The sequence below is a fragment of the Myripristis murdjan genome, chromosome 3 (assembly GCF_902150065.1).
Source record: "Myripristis murdjan chromosome 3, fMyrMur1.1, whole genome shotgun sequence".
In the NCBI taxonomy this organism is placed as follows: Eukaryota; Metazoa; Chordata; class Actinopteri; order Holocentriformes; family Holocentridae; genus Myripristis; species Myripristis murdjan.
Genome location: NC_043982.1, coordinates 24,325,326 through 24,347,267, shown reverse-complemented (window position 1 = coordinate 24,347,267; position 21,942 = coordinate 24,325,326). Strand labels below are relative to the sequence as shown.

The 21,942-nt window shown below is 40.6% G+C and overlaps 2 protein-coding genes across 2 annotated transcripts in view; both read right to left on the bottom strand.

Moving 5' to 3' along the window:
• On the bottom strand, positions 1–5,028 carry LOC115378907 (pro-cathepsin H-like). Its single transcript, XM_030079476.1, has 12 exons — positions 4,903–5,028; positions 4,545–4,576; positions 4,289–4,394; positions 4,102–4,172; positions 3,811–3,915; positions 3,526–3,612; positions 3,196–3,251; positions 2,965–3,046; positions 2,810–2,878; positions 2,362–2,468; positions 1,332–1,460; positions 1–1,167 (listed from the first exon to the last, which is right to left on the bottom strand). The coding sequence occupies exons 1-12, from the start codon at positions 4,982–4,984 to the stop codon at positions 1,092–1,094; spliced, it is 1,002 nt and encodes a 333-aa protein (XP_029935336.1). The 5' UTR covers positions 4,985–5,028; the 3' UTR covers positions 1–1,091.
• Positions 5,029–6,947: 1,919 nt separating this feature from the next.
• LOC115357305 (ras-specific guanine nucleotide-releasing factor 1-like) overlaps positions 6,948–21,942 on the bottom strand; it is a 34,902-nt gene continuing 19,907 nt past the window's right edge. Inside the window, exons 15-27 of the mRNA XM_030048731.1 lie at positions 20,802–21,166; positions 19,744–19,854; positions 14,327–14,497; positions 13,886–13,992; positions 13,608–13,720; positions 12,610–12,670; positions 12,332–12,438; positions 11,304–11,388; positions 10,996–11,193; positions 9,188–9,267; positions 8,760–8,877; positions 8,450–8,518; positions 6,948–7,095 (exon numbers count right to left, since the gene is read on the bottom strand). Coding sequence (XP_029904591.1) covers positions 7,003–7,095; positions 8,450–8,518; positions 8,760–8,877; positions 9,188–9,267; positions 10,996–11,193; positions 11,304–11,388; positions 12,332–12,438; positions 12,610–12,670; positions 13,608–13,720; positions 13,886–13,992; positions 14,327–14,497; positions 19,744–19,854; positions 20,802–21,166 — 1,678 coding nt within the window. The 3' untranslated portion in view covers positions 6,948–7,002. The remainder of the gene's footprint in view (positions 7,096–8,449; positions 8,519–8,759; positions 8,878–9,187; positions 9,268–10,995; positions 11,194–11,303; positions 11,389–12,331; positions 12,439–12,609; positions 12,671–13,607; positions 13,721–13,885; positions 13,993–14,326; positions 14,498–19,743; positions 19,855–20,801; positions 21,167–21,942) is intronic.

Here is a 21,942-nt window from a genome sequence, read left to right as displayed (position 1 = left end):
TCACTTTTAACTGTAATTTTATTAAGAGGAGTGGATAGCACTGGCTTATTACAAGTTCCTTTTCAACTCTGCACTTTGCAGTGCAAACTGGCTTTTCAGACGCCCTCACCCGTTGTGTCTGGAGCAGGCGCTGTGGTCTGCACCCCCTTGTTGCTGTGCATCACACACATTCATAAACACACAAACAAACACTGTACATATGTATCACACAAATGAGATGACAAGAACACTTCTAGGTGTTCTGAAAATGAAAAGATTGCTCCGCCCAAAGCAGCAAAGTAGGGTTCACAGATAAAAAGGCGGCAGTCAAAAAAGTGAATAATATCTCAGGTCTCCCTTCTTCAGGTCTTTACTAGTCCAACATATTTTAAAATATAATATATGCCATTCACATGCGAACAAATTTTGACTATTAATTAAAGGCTTCATGAGAACATTAGGACTGCTTCACATAGGATTTAATATAATATTCATTCATTCAACCTTTATTTGGATTCGCACACATAATATGTGTGCAGCTGACAGCTGATGTGTGCATACATTGATATTACACCCAGTTTGGACCCAAGAGGATAAAGCTTCCTACTTCAGTTGAATAAATAAGGCAATATAATTGGAGTGCCTAACATGTCACAATATGGACTGTGTGTATTGAGAGATAGGGGTCAATAAAATATTTTAATAATCTAACTTTTAAAAAATCTGTCTCCTTTTAAGTAAAACAAACTTGGGTTTATGGTATTTGGTTATAAATAAATTTGAGAAAATAAAAATATTCTCAGAAAAATTACTTGAAGATGGGTGTTAGTTCAACATGACATTTTCTGTATTTGGTTTTATGCTGTGTGTTTTGAAGTTTCAGATGCTAATTCAATGTTGTGAAATCATTTCCACAAAATGCTTTAGTAGCCCTTAATTTATACAAGTCTCTATAATAAAATAGATCCAGTAAATACACTTGAGGAAATGTAAAAACACTAATGCCAAAACCATCAAGTTCCCATTCAAGTATCAGACATCATTACTCTATTTACGCTGCTTGTGAGCAAGATTTTCCCGTTCATCAATGTTCTTCTTTGCTGACGTGTTGCTCAAAACAAAGGCAGAGGGTAGGAGGAGCATGCAGCCAGTCCGCACATGTTCTTCCCTCGCTCAATCAAAAAATATCTGAAAGAAGAATAATAAAAAAAATACCATGTGTCCAAATCCTTCACAGTAACACATCACATTGAAATCCACACCTATGCCTACAAAGGCAGACAGACAGACAGGCAGACACACACACACACACACACACACACACACAAATAAGACTGGAGCTCTATATTTACCCCTCCATTCCCCAGGCTGTGCCCCAAGAGTTCTTTACAATCCAATATGGCATGCCGTTCTCAGTGGCACCATAACCCACAGCTAGGACTGCATGATTCACCATGTCTGTAGTGTTTTTACACCGGGTGCTGAGGAGAGAGAACATTGATGATTTTAGATCAATATAAAGTACATCTCTTTTGTAGGAAGAGTGGGCTGCCTGTACAGAGACATGTTGGTGGTATCTGATTGTGTCCCCCCCGCCCCTAGATACTGTTAAAAAGACAGAGCCGTGGCACAAAAAAACAATGCTGAGTGGATTAACAATGCCATAGTCTTGTAATTTAGTTTTTTCACTGAACACAGTTTAGACAGACAGGAGAGCAAGGTGAGAGAACTTTAAGACCATCTGATTAGCTCTTTATTGGAGACATGACGAGTATCTGACTAAGGAGGAGCAAATCATCATCATTTGGGCTGGATGAAGATGATATGAACACAACAGCTTGAGAGCAAGCCAGGGTTAACCTAGTGTTCATAAACATTGAAGGAATTCATTGACTTTTTGGCAAATATACTGTGTCATGAGAAGCTTGGCAGCAGAGTATCATATTTGTGTCCAGTACTAATTTAGGTCAGTGTGAATGTTGAAGCAAAATAAGTGGAGCAGATAGCACTGAGCATACGGCTGTAAAACTGCTATAAATCTTGTCATTACACTGGGGCAGTGGTCAAGGACCTTTTTTGCAAAAAAAAAAAAAAAAAAAAAAAATCTGGTACATTCGTTGCCCTGTCATGTGGACACAAGCTGATTACAACGGTCAAATCCCACCAACAGCCACTGATCAAGCTTTTGGTCTCTGCAGATTTCAGTGGGAACCATGTTAGTTAAATAATCCTGGAAACCAACTCTCCTCTTTGGTGCAGGAAATTCAGGCACAGCAACAAGGCGGCCACAGTGCAATCTCACCAAACTCCATCAATGTCTCACACTTTTTACACTTCAACAAGAGGAATGTAATTGTTTAGCTACACACAGCCTACTCTTACCTGGTATAAACACCTTCCTTGTAGTGCATAAAATCTGCTGTGACTTGGTATCCAAAGCTGACAGGGTTGAGCCTGGCCACAGCGTCAACCATGCCGTTTTCATCATACTGTTGTCAGACAAACAAACCGACATTTCAGTCAGTAAACGAGTGAATTAAAGTTAAAGTACTTGTAGTAGGATGTTAAGAATACAATACAGTATACAAAAGCTGTAACAAAGTATTCACGATTCTAGTGTCATAGTGTATTTTATCAAAAGAAAGTTAAAACTAATTTGCCAGACAAAATAATCTCTAATGTTTGTTCCTCCTTGTTAAAAATCTTGCTACCAAGCAATACATTGCTGAAATTATGGCTAGTAATGACAGTTTAACACAATTAGGAGTTTCACCGTGCACACACAGCACGACTGGTGTGACTATGCATTTTCATTTATCTATACACTCACACTTGTTATGTTAACAACATCTTTGACAAAAGCAGCTGCCAGTGTTGACTTGAAATGGCAAGTGTCATCCTAAGATGGGAAAGAAAAATATTTTATTAAGGGGAAAAAAAACTGAAAGTACAGAGGTAGAAGATATTGCTCCATAAAAATCATACATGGCCTTTGTAGGGATAGTCATCTTCTGTCATAAGCCCATTGTTGTATTTGATGTACTCAAATGCCTGGCTGGGGAGCCCACTGAAACAAACCAGTTAATTGAGTTATCTTCACTGGCCAGTGGGCAAATATTGCTGCCACTGGCTGAAAGCACGTGTAAAAATGGTAATCTAGGTTAAAAAAAAAAAAAAAACACATGACATGACACACAACATGATAATATTACTAACCCCATGCATCCATGGTTATTGAAGTCTTGGGCACAGTCAATCAGCTGCTGTTCAGACTGAAACAGAGATAAATAAAACATGCATTTCGCATTTAAAATTCAATGCAACAATAAACTTAAACAAACAGACCTAATACTGCAAACAGCAATATGTGCAATGCATTTTTTAAAAATCAAGTTGGTCAGATATTCATTTTGCATTTAAATCACCCCTGTGAGTGACTTCCTGAGATCTTTGACATTTCTCAGCACAGTGCTCAGTGACCTGAAAGGGTCCCTGTGACATCTGGATTATGGATTAACTAGTAAATAATGGATTAGCAGATCTCACCAGAAGTAATAGCTTCCCGGTAGCGATAGCAGTGACTGACTCCAAGCAGCCAGTGGTGGAGAAAGTCCAGCAGCTTCCACAGTGACCCTAAAGAGACAAACACAACATGTTTTTAAGGCGCACATCTTCCCATTCAAGTAACGCAAGAGTAATGCACATCTCATGCTTGTAGCATTATATGAATAATGTAATCCTAAACCTCCCTCTAAGCGGATGTGGTTCTTTGGCCAGCTGGCAGATGTTTGGTGTCAGCAAGAGCAAGTGGGGCTCTAACAAATAGGATACCTGGTTCTTCACAGGAGACACAAAGTTTCCTCTTTTTCTCCAGTCCACAAATTCAGGGTAAGGGCCATTCCTGCTGACATGGCTGCCTTTAGTGGCTGAGCAGTTCTGTGGAGAGGCAGAGTCACAGAATTACAATAGAAATGATATCCATGTTAAAAAAAAAAAAAAAAAAAAAAAAAAAAAAAAAAAAAAAAAGCTCTTTTGCTCTGGAACCCAAGCTGATGTCAATGCAATATAAACTTATACAACTCTGAACAACACTGCCTGCTAAATCCCTAAAATATGACATACCTGAGGCTCAGTCAAAAGGACGGACTTCCTGAATTCCTCAGATGTCATGTCCGAGAACTGATTCAGCCCCACTGGAAGAAAACCGACAACGAGCCAAGTGAGAATAGATTATACTGCACTAATCCCTACACCGCTTAATAATGCGCCTTGGAGATATGTTAAACGGATAGTACTGCAGGCACCGTACTTGTGAAGGAGTGATTCCCAGCATTGTGACGATCGATATTCCTCTTGTTCTCAGTGAATATCTGAAGCCGGTGGTAATACTCCTCAATTTCATACACTTTGTTGTGCTGCACATCAGAGAAAACATTTTTTTTTAGGGTAGATAAACTCAAAAATAGAGGATAAATACATGGAGCTTTAAAGGTCAACAGTTTACTTTGTTTTCAGTGTCATGACCATGTAAAGTATAACTTATACTAGGAACAGCTGTACATTACCTCTGACATCCATTCTTTGAAGCGGTACTCCTCTGGTAGGGCACAGAAGGAAGCCACACAGGTTCATTACGCATGACAACAAACTATATTTCAATATTCGTAGGCTATTCAATGTACTTCAAAGCAGGTGTCATTTTCGCAATAAAAGGAAAAAAAAAGTTTCAATTTCAAATTACAACTTGCCGCTTGCCGCATTGAGATGCTACAACTATTTTTATTGGAAACAAACGCGGAGTTTACGTATTTGTTGTGGAATTCGTTGCTTTTTCAGCTGGTTTCAATAACCGTAACTACAACAAACCCCTCTCGCATGGACAGCAAAGTCATGCATCTGTTTCTACAAGCTTTACCCACTTACCTTCGAGCAGAACTAACGGCGTTAAATTGACTAAACCGAGAACGGAGAGACTTATAAAACAAACAAATGCACCGGGCGCCATACTTCCGCGTAGCCAGGAACACTATGTGCGCGTCACGTGACCTGGCCTGTCCCCCCCCCCCTCCCACTTTATTTTATTACATTGTAGCAAAACCATTGATCGTTTTAATTAGTGTGTTTGCCTCAGCACAGCATACTTACACATTCCACCTTGCCTCTTTATTATTAAAGCATATACTAGACATCACTTTGCAGCGGGAGAGATTCATTTGGTACCCTTAAAGACACGTTTCCCCCTGAGAAAGAATAGATTTATTAACAAGAGGTAATCAGGAAAGAATACAGTTTTATACAAAACTGGAAATACTACTCAAGCTGTTGAAATAGACTGAAAGATAATTCTCATACCACTGGGTATTGCTCACTGCAAACATTTGATGTGTCTGTTTATAGGGTATAGATTCATGTGCATGGGTGGGAGTTAAATACAGTACACATACTGTTCTAGATATAGATTTTGATTTAAACACGTGAAAGTGGTACATGCCTGCCACTTAAGCCTTGGGTGTTTTTCTATACAAAGCTTGTAAAAAATACATACAAATATTCCAAGAATAAGCACAATATTACTACTGTATAGTCCTGCTAAAACATTGGAATAGACAGGATACAGTATGTGTTACACTTACAAGTTGAATTTCAGATTTGTGTTATATTATCATACACAGAAAAGGTATTACAGAGTTGAACAATCATAAGGATAACACATTTCAAGGGATATGTTGTTTTTTTTTTTTTCACACATTACACATTAGGAAATGCATTAGACTGCCTGTACACAATACTGTACACAGCAAATATTTCTGTTTCATTGGCAAATTGTAGAACAAAATAGTTTACATACTTTTTGTGATATATATATACTAATCCATTTCATGATTAAGGCAAAAAACCATAATGCACTGGCCAAGGAGGATTAACCATGAAAACAATGTTCTCACTGTCTGAGTGTAGAAGCTGGGAATTTAACTTCCTGAAGTGGCTCAATATTGGTTACATCTGCTACATACGTTGCCCGGTGCTTATGTACATCATGTTGCCCACCAGGGGAATAAGGAGACAGAAGCAAAGCATGAAAACCCATCACTCCGAAACGAAAAGGAAAGTGTCCTGACTCAATCAGAAATCAGCAGGTGACCTTGTGTCGGCTCGACGCCAGCTCCTCTTTTCTTTTTCTTTGAGTGGCTACATAAAATATCACATTTGCCATCATGGCAGTCCCACTTTTCACTGCTCAGGCTGCACCTGATGGTGAACTTACACTGTTCTGTCCCTCTATTCTGCTATTGTTAGGATTTTTTTTTTTATGTTTTCCCTTTTTCATGGCTCAGAATATGTAATTAATGATATGGCAACAAGATTAGTAGATATGAGCGTTGCATTAAAACATCCCTCTATACTTTTGATCTACATTTGAGAGGGAATAGGTTGCGGTATTGCCTGCAGCACTAATGAAGAATATTTGTAATTAGGACTATTAATTATATAAAGATCACCACAGTCATCTGCCATTCTTCCTGGACTCTAACATCCTGGTGGAAAGGTGGGACTTGATCATTATGAGCCAAACCTCATTATGCAACCATCTCCTCTCATAAATTAGACCCCAACCATACTACACCTTTCCATCATAACATGACTAAATATCTTGTCTATATACTCTGTACTCTCTTTATAACATGGTTTAAAATAACTTCATCATAAGATGATCTTGAAGACAATAAACAACATATAAATACTCTATAAATAAAACCTCTCTGGGCTTCTACTCAATCTCTAATAACGACTATACACAACGAGTCCATTAGGGAGCACATATTGGAAGGGCACGGCCTAATGTGTCTAATACAAATAGTTTATGTACACTCTGATATATAGTTCCTGTACACTCCACTTGGTTTGAGAGAGAGAGACAGAGAGCGAGAGAGAGAGCGAGAGAGAGAGAGAGAGAGAGAGCGAGAGAGAGAAATAGAGCGAGCGAGAGAGAGAGAGAGAGAAAGAGAGACAGAGTGATCCTCTTCATGACGAAGTTTTGGGCTCAATTCTCAGAGAGGCATCATACAGGCTCTCCTCATCCAGCACTGAACTGCTGTCCAGCAAATACTGTGCAGCCTGACCAAACAGAAACACAGTCACAACAGTTAGTTTGTGATTTCATTGTTACATAACTGCAAATTCAACACTTAGAACCAGTCATGTCCGCATTAATCCTGACCATGATTGTGATTTTTAACTGTAATCAATTGTAATTTTATAGTTGCAACGGATGAATGTTCTTAAGGTATTTATATGCTGATGAGCGCTAGTAGATTTGTCTTTACAGTTGTCTGTGTGATAGAGTCTATGTAATGGTGTTGCATGTAAATGAATGTTTTTATTGTCTGCTGATTGCTTTGTCTGCACCTGCCGAGGGACCGCAGATGGAAAATAGGACTACCTAATAGCGAAGTCTGGCATAAATCATCTTTTCTCATTTTGGGATTAATGTTGTTTTTTTCATGGTCATTGTTTAATTAACAAAAGAATGAGGGTGTGAATACCGTGCATGAATACCTGATGCTGAGCAAAATACTAAATATTTCGTCAATAATTGGTAAGGTCTACAGCGCATTTTAGCAAAACGTCAGCCTCCATTCACTTAGTTTCTTTCTTTCTTTCTTTCTTTCTTTCTTTCTTTCTTTCTTTCTTTTCTTCCTGTCCCTTTTTCATCACCTTTGTATTTAAGATTTTTTTTTTCTTTTTTTTCTTTGTCACATGATTTGGTGTGACAAGAGTAATCTTTTTATGCGTCCCTGTGTCCCAATGTGACAGACTAAATTTCTCATCTGGTTCACGTATTGAACAGCCTCTGGTACTGGCCATTCATTGTTGTCTGTGACGGAAAATTACAAAATTCAAAAGAGAGGTTGAACATCCTGAATTACAAAAGTGTAATTTCACATCATCCTCAAAAAATCTCTTAGAATTGTGGCAAGAAAAATAATTGTTTCTGTAACACAAGGATAAGTTTAGGTGTAAGAAGACTAACGACTCCACTGCTACTGTTTTACAAGTTCATTCATATTGGGAATGTTAGAATTTATATGGGGAGAAATGTTGTAATGTAATTATTATAAAAATAAGTTTAATACTAGCCATATTCTCGCTAGGGGTAGCTACTTGTAAAGGGAAGCTGTTTTTGTGACTTTGGGGGCTTTAGGGTTAGAGTTCCTCCTCCCAGGTGTGTGTTACATTCTTCTTCCTTATAAGATGGCATGCTGTAAGCCTCTGTATGGACATACTGACTTTGCCCGTCCTAAATAAAGTTAATCTGTAGACATGAAGTCGTAAAGTGGTCCTTTTTTAAAGAAGAAGTTACCACAATCGCCACAACCAAGAATGGCAGAAAAGTGTTTTATGTTTTCCAGTCAAAATCGTTAGCCCCTAAAACTTTGTATCAAAGCAGCAACACTGAAAATGATCTCACCTTTGGCTGATAATCTATCTTGTAAGCCGTTTGCTGAAACTGTCGTATCTCCCTGATTATGTGAGATATCTAAGGACAAATGAAATGAAAACAGTGTAAAACACCAACTTGTAGAGACGAACGTCAGTATCTTTCACAGTAAGAAACAAACACATGCCTCCTGGTCATTTTGCACACAATAAATACAGCAAAACAACAATAGGATAGTTGACATGCAGTGAAAGTGGAGATGTGGATTTAAACCGAGTGCATGTTACTGTCTATATACCAAGTGAGCATCCAGCATCCCCCTTTTTTTGGTATTTGTTACCATTCTCATCTTGGAGAAGTTGACCAGGTTGTCCTCAGTGTAGTTGGGCGTTCCCTCCTCGATGAAGGCCAGGTCAGTCAAGTACATTCCCAGATATGGGACGCATGGAGGATCACAGCTGAGGAACAGCAGGCAGGTCAGAGAAAGACAAGAAATATACATATACAACACATACATGTACACAGATAAGTACATACTGACACAGGTACAGAAAACATTTATATAATACATGCGACCACTAACTCACACATTCATATGTTCATTCTCTCTCGCTCTCTCTCTCTCACACACAAACACACACACACACACACACACACACAAACACACACACACACACACACACACACACACACACCCCTCCCACCAACCATTGTATGTGACAAATAACAGAAAAGTGAGAGGTAAAAGCGAAAGCTATGAATACTTACTTCTTCAGAGCCTCTCTCAGGTTTTTGAATCTTCCCTCGGATGACACTAGCTTCTGTAACTTGTCAATCACTGTCTTGGTCTGGCAAATAGATCAAAACAGAACCATTATTGCCAGCTGTCATTTCATTCAAACCTAACAAATAGTGGTAAGGCAGAGGAGCACTGTTTATCCTCAAAATGTCCCCCAAATAATAGCGATCTTGTGTCAACATGTGCATTTGCCATTCACTTTCATCCTTACTGTCATACTGTCCATACTGTCTTTTGTCTTTTGCTTTCTTTGATAATGATTACAAAGAGATGCAGCTTGCAGCAGCTTGCAGCCTGTGGGAATGCAAATGATACTGTGCTGTTTAACATGCCTTGTCTGCCAAAATTTTGATACATTCCATTCAAAAACATACTTCCTGGACAAAAACTAAGGAACATGTTTTCCCACCAAGTTTCAAGTTCAAATTTAATTGTATTTAGAGGCCAAAATCACTGTTTACAGTCTCAAAGGGCTTTACAGGCCCACAAGTTTGCAACAAACAAAACAGGAGGACACCACTTGACCTAATCCTTATAAAACCCCCAGATGGAACAGGAAAAATGGAAGAAATCTTGAGAAGGACCGCAGAGAGAAGAGACCCCTTCATGGCCAGACAGGTGCGTGTGTTGACCCAGTGAGCAAATTCCAGACAATACAGTTGTATTAGAAAATAAAATACACTAGCAGACAAAATAAAGACCACAAAAGCAGCAGGAGGTCTCGACTGACAACAGCCACAGCTGCACAGGATGATGACCGGCCAGAAAGCCGTCGAAACATCCAGTACAAGGGGGGATATGAGGGAGGCACCATGATCCATAAAGGAAGGAGAACATATGGTACATAACATTGAAATAGCTCATTAGAAAATAAAGGTCTTAGTTCAGTTCTCTATAAGAAGCTCCCTAACATGAGTGTTTTCCATTTTGAATGTTTTTCTTATTAAGCCATCAATAAAACCTTATCCTTACCATAATCACACTCTTTTTTAACTCAAAGTTTTAATTTCCTAAATATAATGTAAATCTTAATGGAACAGTTCACCCAAAACACAAAAAGCTATTTTCCCACTAAGCACTGTCCTATAAAGGTAATATTATTATTATCCATACAGATAGTGCCCAGTGATTTGGTGATTTTTCTAGTCTGTTGTAATCTTCCCTGTCTCTCTCCTACAGTGTGGTGGTTGGAAGGGTTTTGTTTTGTTTTGTTAAGCTCAAACTGTGTGTGTGAAAACTCCACAGCAACAGCTCTTTCCAAAAACAATGACACTGACAACCGGCGTAATCCACAGCCCACAGGGGTGAACAGTTTCTTGGGAACTAATTCTTGCCAAAAAAATAAAAAATAAACATCAACAAACTGTATCGATCTGCACCAAATTCAAACTCCTTGGGACAACAGATACAGTTTGCCAGGAGAGAGAAAAGAGGAGACAGACTAGAAACCTCACCAAGTCACACAGACACTGGATGAATAGAAGTTGTGCTCTTGTCAGTTAATTTAATTCATGTGACAATACTGAATTGTATTATGAACTGTGTGAAAATTACATTAATGATTGTTTGTGTCCAAAACACCATATCTGTGTTTGATGCTTGTTTTCTGAAATTTTACAAGATCACAAGATCCCTCCACAATCTCTGCCTGATCCCTTGTCCAGCTAAAGGTGAATGATGGCCCACAGTGAACTCCACAAGAACTGTGTGTGCTAAAACCTAAATGAGATTCTGCCTCAATTCCCTGTTTAGATAAAATGGCAGAAACGACATGTACCTGCTTGGAGACTTTGAGCCATGTCTTCTTGAGGCGGAAGACGGAGCTGCGGTTGAGCGAGGACGTGATCTCCAGCACAGCGTTGTAGTTGTGGAGACAGCGGCAGATGTCGGCCACCGCCACCCACTTCTCTATCACCGCCACCCGCATGTTCACATCATCCCAGTGCAGGATCTCTGTGGCAATCAGGTTGCTGATCTGACAGCGGGAAAGAAAGGGATGGCAATAATAATGAGAAACAAACAACACCGTGTCTATCTATTCATCTATCTTTTTTGTTATTCGACAATAGCAGAGTAAGCACGTACATCATTGAAATGTTTGGTTGTTTTCATAATGTAAGGAGTTCTCTCGTTCTTGTCGTTCTTCATCCAGCCTTGACCGAAGAACTCCCTGTAGGATGAGTGAATATATGGCTTCAAATACGCAAACATTGAAAACACCAACATTCTTGTGTACGTATATATATATATATATATATATATATATATACACTACTCACAAAAAGTTAGGGATATTTGGCTTTTGGGTGAAATTTATGGAAAATATAAAAAGTTCACGCTACAGTGATATTATATCATGAAAGTAGGGCATTTAAGTAGAAGCATGCACTGGTGATTTCCTCATCTCAAACAATTTCTTGAAACAAAAGCCAACAACAGTGGTGGATATACCACAACAAAAAATGTCAGTGTCTCAATAACTTGTCATGTGCCCTTGAGCATCAATTACAGCTTGACAACGACGTCTCATGCTGTTCACAAGTCAACTTATTGTCTGCTGAGGCATGGCATCCCACTCTTCTTGAAGGGCGGCCCTCAGGACATTGAGGTTCTGGGGTACAGAGCTCCGAGCCTCTACACGGCGACTCAGCTGATCCCATAGGTTTTCTATGGGATTCAGGTCTGGAGAAAGTGCAGGCCACTCCATCTGAGGTAACCCAGTCTCCAGCAGCCGTTCCCTAATGATACGACCTCGATGAGCTGGAGCATCAAACACCTGATGTGAATTTTGCCGTTAAAGTCCTTGTTAGAGAACAGCAACTTGTGCAAAAAGTACTGAAACATTGAACAGTTGGACATGTGCATTCAAAAGTTTACAGAAGGTCACATTAAGTTCACCTGTAAAGGTTATAATGCATTTTAGGTTCATCCTGAAATTTCACCCGAAAGCCGAATATCCCTAACTTTTTGTGAGTAGTGTATATATGTGTGTGTGTGTTATCTCCCCCCTTCCTCTCACTTGTGTATATATGATTACCTTGAAGACTAAGTGGATATGTTTTTATGTGTGTGCATGCATGCATGTGTGTGTGCATGTGTGTGTGTAAACTCACTCATATGGGATGACCTTGAAGACAAGGTGGTCCAGCAGAGTGAGTTGCTCAGCGATCTCCAGGGCAGAGTGGTTCTCAAAAGGCTCAGTCTTACAATCCTCCATGGCCTGAGACACACACACACACACGCACACACACACACACACACACACACACACACACACACACACACACACACACAATGTGAAAAGCAGCATTATAATGACAGAACGTTTCCACAGGGCACCAAGTGACCCTGACCCTGAGATGAGAGCAGGATTTTGTAATCTCTCTCTTACCATCTGTGTGACCTCCTCTAGGTTGACCTGGTTGTCACCGGGGTCCTCCTGAGTCAGAGTCCTGCACAGATATAAAAAAAAAAAAACAAAAAAAAAACACAAGTGCCACTGTTTGATATTTTTGTCTAAAACTGACATGACCTAAATGCAGGCCTCTCTCACTCAACTTAGACATCATATTCATGTACATCTTCACATTTGTCATGGTCTTGTTTGGTAAAAATCAAAGCAACATTAATTTAGCATGTTTTGGGATAAGTCATAAAGGAAAAGCTCAGCACTATTTTTTACCATTCCCAAATTAGTTTATTAAGTTACACCAAACCATGCTGCAGTCTGAAGTCGGGTTATGGTCATGATTATGGTTAATGTAAACTTAATGAAGCAATTTTGGGTATTGATCCTCAGATGGAAAACTACAGAGTTACATTTTGATAGAAAAGTACTTTCAAGTCCCCCAGTTCCTTTAAGAAAAAAAAAGGAAAAAAACTTTCGGAGGACTTATTTATTTCTCTCAAATCCAAAACTTTTGTATCTCAATTTCTCTGGGAATCAGGGACCTATAGGTCCAGAGGGGCATATCTCCAAATCTATAAGGTGTCGTCTTGAAATTTGGTGACAACATCCATGTTGTCTAACAGGAGGGAACCTGACAGTTTTAGCTAACCTGAAGCTAGCTAGCTAGCTAAACAGAAGGCACTGTTTTGTTTTGCAGACTTGTGTCTCAAAAACTAGTTCAGCATTGGCATGACATTTGGTTACAACACTCATGCTGGGTGAAGGAAACCTGGCAATTGGAGTGACTCCATGACTTTGCCTCTACCACCACCTGCAGGCCCAGCAGGGCACCTGCGTGTAACGTGCTTGTTAATTATTGCAGTGCTTGACACAGCTGTTATTGTCTCCTAAATATGGATAAGATTCAGCTGCACCATGAAATATGACATAATGATATTGTGACTGTGTGTGCGATCATGCAGTGACAGCAGTAAACCAACCTGATAATGTTGGCAGCGGCCTTCCTCTCTTGTGTCAGGAGTTCTGGGTCATGCATCACCTCCTCCAGGAAGCTGATGACCCTCATCTTCAGCTCTGTGTTCATTTCAAAGTCCTAATGGAGCCCAATACAAGAAAACACCGTCACTGCAGTATGAGTGTGTGTTCGAAGAGGGACAGAGAGCGAAAGAAAGAAAGAAAGAAAGAAAGAAAGAAAGAAACAAACAAACAAACAAACAAACAAACAAACAAACAAACAAACAAAAAACCTTTTGGATACCTGGGAGTGTTTGGAGACCCAGTGACGCAGCACATTGAGGACTCTGTTGGTGGCAGCTCTCCTGATGATAAACTCTTTGTCCCCATTCCTCTGGTCCGTGGGAAAACCTGGGAAGAATATTAAATAACTTTCCTTCAAAACCACTGATGGTCTACAGCAAACAGTAGGCAACTATACAATTTCATGGAATACTCAATTTCGGTCATGTCTAACCTGGTTCTTTTTGGGTTGTTTTGTCTCTGGAGAAATCAACAACCAATCTTATCTAATATCTGATTGATCTGTTTTTGTAGCGACTGTAACAGGATTACTGCAACTGCTCTTGTACTTAGATTACTGGGGATTTCTTTAGATTAAGATAAATAAAACACAGCTCGGTAACAACACTTCAATTTAAACTCTTCAACAACCCCATCTGTAGCTCAGTTCCAGGTGGCTGACCTGTGCTGGCGAGGGACATGCGGCGGTACTTCTCCTTGGTGGGCGTGCCTTCATTAGCACCAGCAGTGGCGATGGCAAAGGCCGAGGCGGCAGAAAGGGCACTGCGGTTGTTGTCCAGCTCCCGGCAGGATGACACGACCATGCCATTGTTGAAGGAAAACAGGGAAAACTCTGGGAGGAAAAGAAGAAGACATCACGTGTGAATAATACAGTTGAGTCTGTGTTTCAATATTTTGTGGGTTTACTCAGAGCCGAAAAGCGCAGTCTCCTATAAGGAACAAGTACTGAAGTGTACTCAGTACACTTAGAATTATAATCCTAGATTAAAAATATAAGCTTTCTGCTCCCAAGTAAATTCAGATTCATTTAAATGTTTGTTTGTGTGTCATATTTTGTGAGCTCTATCTGAGTAGAGTGCAGTTCTGACATTTTGAGCAGCAAAGTTTTCACACCCCAGCTGGCAAAATGTGTTATGTAATGAAATCAACTTTATTAGCTCAACAATGAAGACACCCTCATGATACTATGAGTGCAAAATATCACACAGGACTATTTTTTTTTTCTTAAGGAATAAAACAGAGATAGAAGCCTCCAGTTCTGAGGGTGAATCTGAGTTCTGTTTACAGTGAAGTAGCCAAAGGCTTGATGTGCAAATAGATGGATATGTTTTACTGGTAAACTTTAATTATCAAGATAGTCCATCAAAGTAAAGTAATTTGGGTGGGGGATTTTTTTTTTTTAATTCACATGAATTATAAATTTCATTTTTAAGTCTTTCCATACGAGACACTCCAGAGAAATGTTAAATTGCTTTTACTCCTAATTTTCTGTACAACATCTATATTAATTCACTGATATACTGACCCGCATTTTATTAGCCTACTTGCCCTAAAATAAGATCTCATTTACTCATTTACTCCTTTTTTGTTTTCTGCAGTTTGCCTTTTACAGATTGGACACATTCTACTTTGCTCTTTTTTTTCCTCTCTGTTCATGTCTCCCTCCTCTGTGCTGTTCTCGGTCCATCTGTCTTGCTCCTTCTCTCTGCTGTTTTTGCATTTTTACTGTTCTCAACCTGCGATAAAAATATTAATTTGAAAAAAAAAAAAAGCTACATGTATATTTGGAGCACACGCATTTTCTGGGGGAACAATTATTTAACACCCAAATGGCTAACTTGGTGTCTAACAGTAATCTATGCCATCTGATATTAGGCTTTGTAGGCAGTTTTGGTTAGTTAGTGCTAGATAGTGCATCGGAGAGCTAAAATTGTTTTTGGTAAACCAGAGATAAGCCTTGAAAAAGTCTGAAATCCTAACCTCTTCTTTTTATAATTACAGACAAGTAAAGCAAAAGCATCATTAACTTTCACACCTTTTCTGTAAACTGACATGCATCATTAGCTTCGCGACATCACCTGGCTTCTGACAATACCTGGCTGGAAGGTAGATTTTGACTGATCCTTACTGAAACACTGATGTGACTAAATGGGAAATAGAACTTCAATAGTACCAAGGCTAAAATGCAGTTGACAAAAAAAGTCCCAGGCAAAGTTCAGACCCAGGACACCACAGTTATGTGGCATGTGCCTTAGACCACTGGGTCACCAAGGCACCCCAAAACATCACACAAGCTTATACTGTCACATTGAAAGAGTATGTGGATAAGTCCATTAACACCAACAACAACCAAAAAGGCAAATAAAGTCTTATGTAGGTAGTTGTCCTGTGCAGCTCTGCCAGTGTTAGTAAATTTATTCATACAAAGGCCATCGATGATAAAATAGTAATAACAATAACAATAATAACACACTTTTTCATATCTTAAAACAATTTTAAGATTCTGTCCTATAGTGTGGGAGATCATTCATTCATCTTCTAAACCACTTATCCTCACAAGGGTCGCGGTGGGGTGCTGGAGCCTATCCCAGCGCACATTGGGCAGAAGGGAAGGAAACACCCTGGACAGGTCGCCAGTCCATCGCAGGGCAGACAGACAAACACTGACATCCACACACGCAGTCATACCTAGGGGCAATTTAGCTTCTCCAATTCACCTGACCTGCATGTCTTTGGATGGTGGGAGGAAACCGGAGTGCCCGGAGGAAACCCACGCAGACACGGGGAGAACATGCAAACTCCACACAGAAAGGACCTTGGGAATCGAACCCAGGACCTTCTCACTGTGAGTTAGCACTGTCGCCTCACAGTTAAAATTATACAGCTGTCAGTGAGGTCATACCAACAGAGACTGAAACTTAGAAGCCAAACAGTCAACTTTTTAGGAAGTTAGATAATTGTGAAATTAAAGTATTAAGCTGAAAATTTCCCAAGATTCATTGGTATTTTCTTAAGGACCCCTGGAGCCCCACACTGGGAGCCACTGCTGTAGTAGCACTTTGGTTAACTCTTAATCATCAGACCATATTATTCCAAGCTTCAACCAATGGAGGGCGACAGAGAGCTAAACAACGGCCAACTCTTAGCTTCTGTGTTCTCCAGATCCCCATCTGGCTAAACTCAAGACTTGCTTAGTGTTTATCATAGCTCCAATCTATTTCCTGAGCCACAACATTGATTTCAAACAGTAAAGTGAACGGAGAGGACCCCATTCACTCTCTGCAGGACACATATTCATGTCAGCAGAGGGCTCACAGCACAGGGCCACACATGTTCAAGTAGGGTCTCTGTGTTGAATCAGGGCACAAAGATGCTTAAGTATGCATTGATTGGACACTAGTGGTGATGGCATTTGAAACTCTGCCACCCCTAAATGGTATAAAAGACGTTTATCAGTAACAGTAGCTCCCCTCCTTCCTCATCCTGTGTTCAGCAGGAAGTACAGGGGTTAGATGATGTTGCTCTCTGCCATACAACGCAATCTGCTTGTCCTTGTCTGTTACTGCAACGTAGCAGAGTGGGAGTAAGATGAGGAGGAGTAGTCCACATAGGCATGTCAGTGCTAACAATGGAGAATAGGGGAACAATATGCCTGTGTGTGTGTGTGTGTGTGCTGAACTTGAAGACAGCGTGTCCTGCACCTCATGGCTGTGACGGTGTGCACTCCACTGCGCCTGCCTTTCTGCCTCCCTCCCTGACTCCCTCCATCTCTTCCTTCCTGCCTTCCTCCGTTCAGCCGGGGGCGGCATAGAAGAACACGCACATGGTTGCTAAGGTACAAGGTTTCCTTCCACCTACTCACACAAGGCGCTGGCTTCCCTTGTATCCAGCACTGTGGGAAGAGAACACGCCGGGGATGAATTGTGCTTGACTATCTACGGGGTGGCTGCTCCCTCTATGTGCACCGTGGGGAGGTCCAGAGGGGCTGCGGGCGGTTTTTATCAAGAGCTTAGGTCGTACTTGTCATTTTCTGAAAATGTCTATTTTATGTCTACTGTGGTTGTACCTATTTAAAACTGAGTCTGGATAACTTTTTCTTACTTTCCATCATCTCAGAGGTCTTTTTACTGTTCATATGTACCCTGCATTCACCCTTTCTACAGTAGAGGTGACTTTTCCAGCTGTGATGGTTAATAAGTCTCGGCTATGAGAAACTATGTGATGGATACTTCAAAAATTTCCTTTCTTTAACTGTTAATTGATTGACTGAAAATGTCTCCCACATACATGAAATGAGCACTGTTCCCTCACAGCAACAAGTTTTGGGGGTTCACTTCTTTGCCCTGATCCTTTCTGTGTGTTTTCTGTGAGTTTGCATGTTCTCTTCATGTTTGTGTCAGTTTCCTCCCACAGTCCAAAGTCATGCAGGTAAGGAGAATTAATGACTCTGAATTGCCCACAGATGTGAACGTGTGTGTGTTGGAATAAGGATGGATGGATATGTAGATGGTTGGAGTATGTTGAAATGTAAACACTAGCATGAACTGGATGTGATACAAAGTCTTCTAAATATTTGAAAATGTTAGTTTCCAGATATATAATGTGTCTCTAGGACTCTGGGCTCTACAGAGTGCTTTAAACATATGAAGCCAGTTACTTTTGCGTGACCATTTCTGACAGTAAGGCTGTAACGTGGCTGTGTGGGAGTTCTGCAGGGGAACCATCCAATGAAAATCATGAATTCAGTTTGCATCATCATCTGGAATCTTCCATGTGTCTTTGGCAACACAGCAACAGTGAAAGTTTCATTTGCAATCTTCAAGTAACTGCATGTATGTTGCATTGTGTAAAGACTGCCTGCTATTTCAGGACACATGTACATATTTTAGTCTCGTCAGAAAGGCATACATCAGGACGATGATTACACTAAGAGATTTTCATTTGATCCTTGATGATCTGTCTCTACAATTCAAACTGCTGGTAGAAACATATTGCTAGGTAGAAGATTTAAAGTTCAGTGGCTTCCTAAAAAATCAAGTCATGACAAAACATTAAACTGTGTTACGTCAGCTTTTACAAATTCCTTTTAAGACTTCTTCATTCAAGTGGGCTTAACCTTTTGGTTAAGCCTGGAGATCATGTGTTTGGTCCTGTCTCTGTGTGTGTGTGTGTGTGTGTGTGTGTGTGTGTGTGTCCGAGGCTACTCTTGCAAGCTACTGGGCCTATCAGCCTTAAATTTGTCCCCAGTTATGCCTGTATGATGAAGAACCTCTTGTGATTGCAGTGATTCAGAACCATTGCAAAATGTTTGTTTTTGCCACTTCTGCTCTCTCTCTCTTCATTCACTGTCTAGCTCGCTCGACCATTGCTGCTGTCTCCCTCTCTCTCTTTGCATAGCTTACAGGGTCACTATACACCGGTCCCTCACTTCATTTGCTGTCTAGCTTGTTCCTTTTTTATATTATGGTGGAAAGAACGTCAACAGAACACAGAACAGACACATGGGTGTGTGTGTGTGTGTGTGTGTGTGTGAGAGAGAGAGAGAGAGAGAGAGAGAGAGATTTTGCTATTTTAATTTGTGCTCTTTTTGAAAGATGGTTTCTGTTGAAGGGGTATATTTCCTATACTGTGTCATATCTGAATCATGCAGAATTTAATTTGTAATTTGCATTTGATAACACAATTGGCTGCTGAGTCTCTCTTGAGTTGTGGTCAGCACATAGGGTAGCCTAAAGTCTGGAAAGGGGGAGATACACCTGGTAGAGATACTGAGTGCACTCTTTTAGTTGAGGATGTATTCTTGGCATAATAGACCTTCCTATGTGTATGCTAGCAGTAACATTAGCTTTTGTAGTAGGGAGCTATTATTGGTGAGTTTACTTATTACACGAAAATTATATTTTTTATATATATATATTTTCATGTGACAAGACACAGCTGCAAAACATGCAACAGGTGCTATACCAGTTTCCACCTGTTTCTTATCAGTGGATCAGGGGACATTCTCAAGGACTATCGGACACAGAGAAACACAGATGGCAAAATACTGGGGCAGAACATGTGGACACAGAGCATTACCTGAGTTTTTGGATTTGACATTCTTGGGTGTAGTTGGTGATTTGGGTGGGGACATCTCTGCCTCTGCCTCATCACTTTGACTTGGATCTTCATCACATTCCTCTGTCAGATCTGGACAAAAATTATAACAAAAACATTATTTACACGGCATTGCCATATAAACCTCTTTGACTAAGAAGTACTTCACCTTCAAGACAAACAAAAGACGCATAAGGGTGGGTATGGTACACAACCTCATCCAGTATGTGAAGCCAAGTGTTACTAATACTTTGTTAATCAGCTCCAAAGATGACTACTAGATTGCTTTAAAAATAACCATATTTTTTCCTTTAGGCTTCTAAGGGCATAAGTAATGGTCTGGTAATTTGTTAAATAAGACGTGATACACAACCCAGTCACCAGAATAAAATGCTGCCATTTTATGTTTCTGCAGACCAACTTTAAAATTTCAACATTTCTGAACCACAGACTTACAGCCAATGTGGTGGAGCCTGTAACATTAGCTTGTTTGCTACTTAAGCCAATTTTGTTTTCTTCGATAGCCACCAAAACTACTTGGTTAAGGTTAGGAGAGGGTCATGATTGAGATTAGGGAGAGGGATGTCATCACTGTTAAGGTTAGGAATAGGTCATGGTTACAAAACATTAATGTTTGCTAATAATAGCGAAAGTTACAAAACATTTGCTAACATTAGCTAATACTAACTACAAATGACTCTTCATTCACATGGGACCTGGACCCCGGGCCTGTTCTGTTGCTGATTGTTGATTGTGCCATCACAAAACTTGAAAATGTGACATTTCAGCATATCCTTGGTTTGCAGAAACTTAAAACGCCAATATTTTTTTCCTGGTGAGTTTGCTGATCCATGCCCACAATATGTATCAATACATTAAGGAAGTCCTTTGAGCACGGCTTTACAACATTTGAGATAGCACAAGTTCTCCTAGTACTAAGGCATACAAGATTAGTGCATGACAGCGGACTTGCAAGCATTGTAAGCCTATAAGTGAAGCTCATTGTAAATTAGCAAAAACCACCAGGGAGTATTTCTGACCTTGCTTGCTGTCTTCAGCCTTGCCTTCGGCTTTGGGTTCCCCCTCATCAGGAATTTTGCTGGCCATGGTGCTGGAGATGTAGAGCTTGTTAATGTCAAGGGTGGTCTTGCTGAAGGGCGACATAGTGGAGTGCATGCTTGCATAGCCATTGGGGGAACAGCTGAGAGCGGCCAGGTCCAGGGCTTTGCCCCCTGTGATGATAGGTATGTTGAGTGAGAGCTTGCGCCGGCGGTTGGGCGAGGAGTTCTTGGTGATGGAGAGGGGCGGAGGGGAGGAGAACTTGCGGCTGGCACGTGGTGACTTGGGTGGCTCGCCATACAGCAGTTTGCTGTTCTGGCTGCTGGCAAAGAACAGCTCCAGAGACCTAGATAGGTGAGGGGAGACAAGGACAAATAAGAGAAGTGAAGGGAGAAGATAAAGTAAAAAAAGACAGCAGGGTGACCAAAGTGTCAATGGTATATTTCATGCATTGATTATGCATACAACACGGCCAAAACAGATAAGAGAATGCCATTTTTTGTTTTTGGAGAATTGCTCCTTTCACCCAAATTGGAATGAGTGGGAAGGGGAGAAATGGTGGTGATGGGGTTGCTTGGTACACTTGGAGTTTGAACAGAGAAGGAGAGAGAGAACACATTAACCATGGGGACTCTCCTGCCTCTTTTATTTAAGCTACATTGTTTAAGACAGCATCCTCCTCGCAGTGAGAGCCACCCCCTTTGAAGGCCTATAAATAGCATGTCAAGTGACAGTGTGGGAGGCACGGGTGCTGCCAACAGCAACCAGCCCAGGGGAGGCCCGCAGAGACATGAGGAGAAAAAAAGACAGACAGAGACAGAAGAAAAGAGAAAGAGACAGACACAGGGAGGGAAAGTGAGAGAAACAAAGGTGCAATAGGGAAAAAAAGCGAGCTTGAGAGAAAACTGAGACAGCGAGTGAGAGACAGAAAGCAATGATAGAGCATGATGGAGCAACAGAGTGGAGGAGAGAGAGAAAGAGAGAGAGAGAGTATGGATTCCACCACAGTGAGGGCTGCTGGCTGGGAGTGGGCGAGCGGGAAGCCTCCATCCCTGCATGGAGCTAACTATGGCCATGTTGTGTCTCCTCACCAAAATCACAAAACGGGAGAAGAGAGGAGAT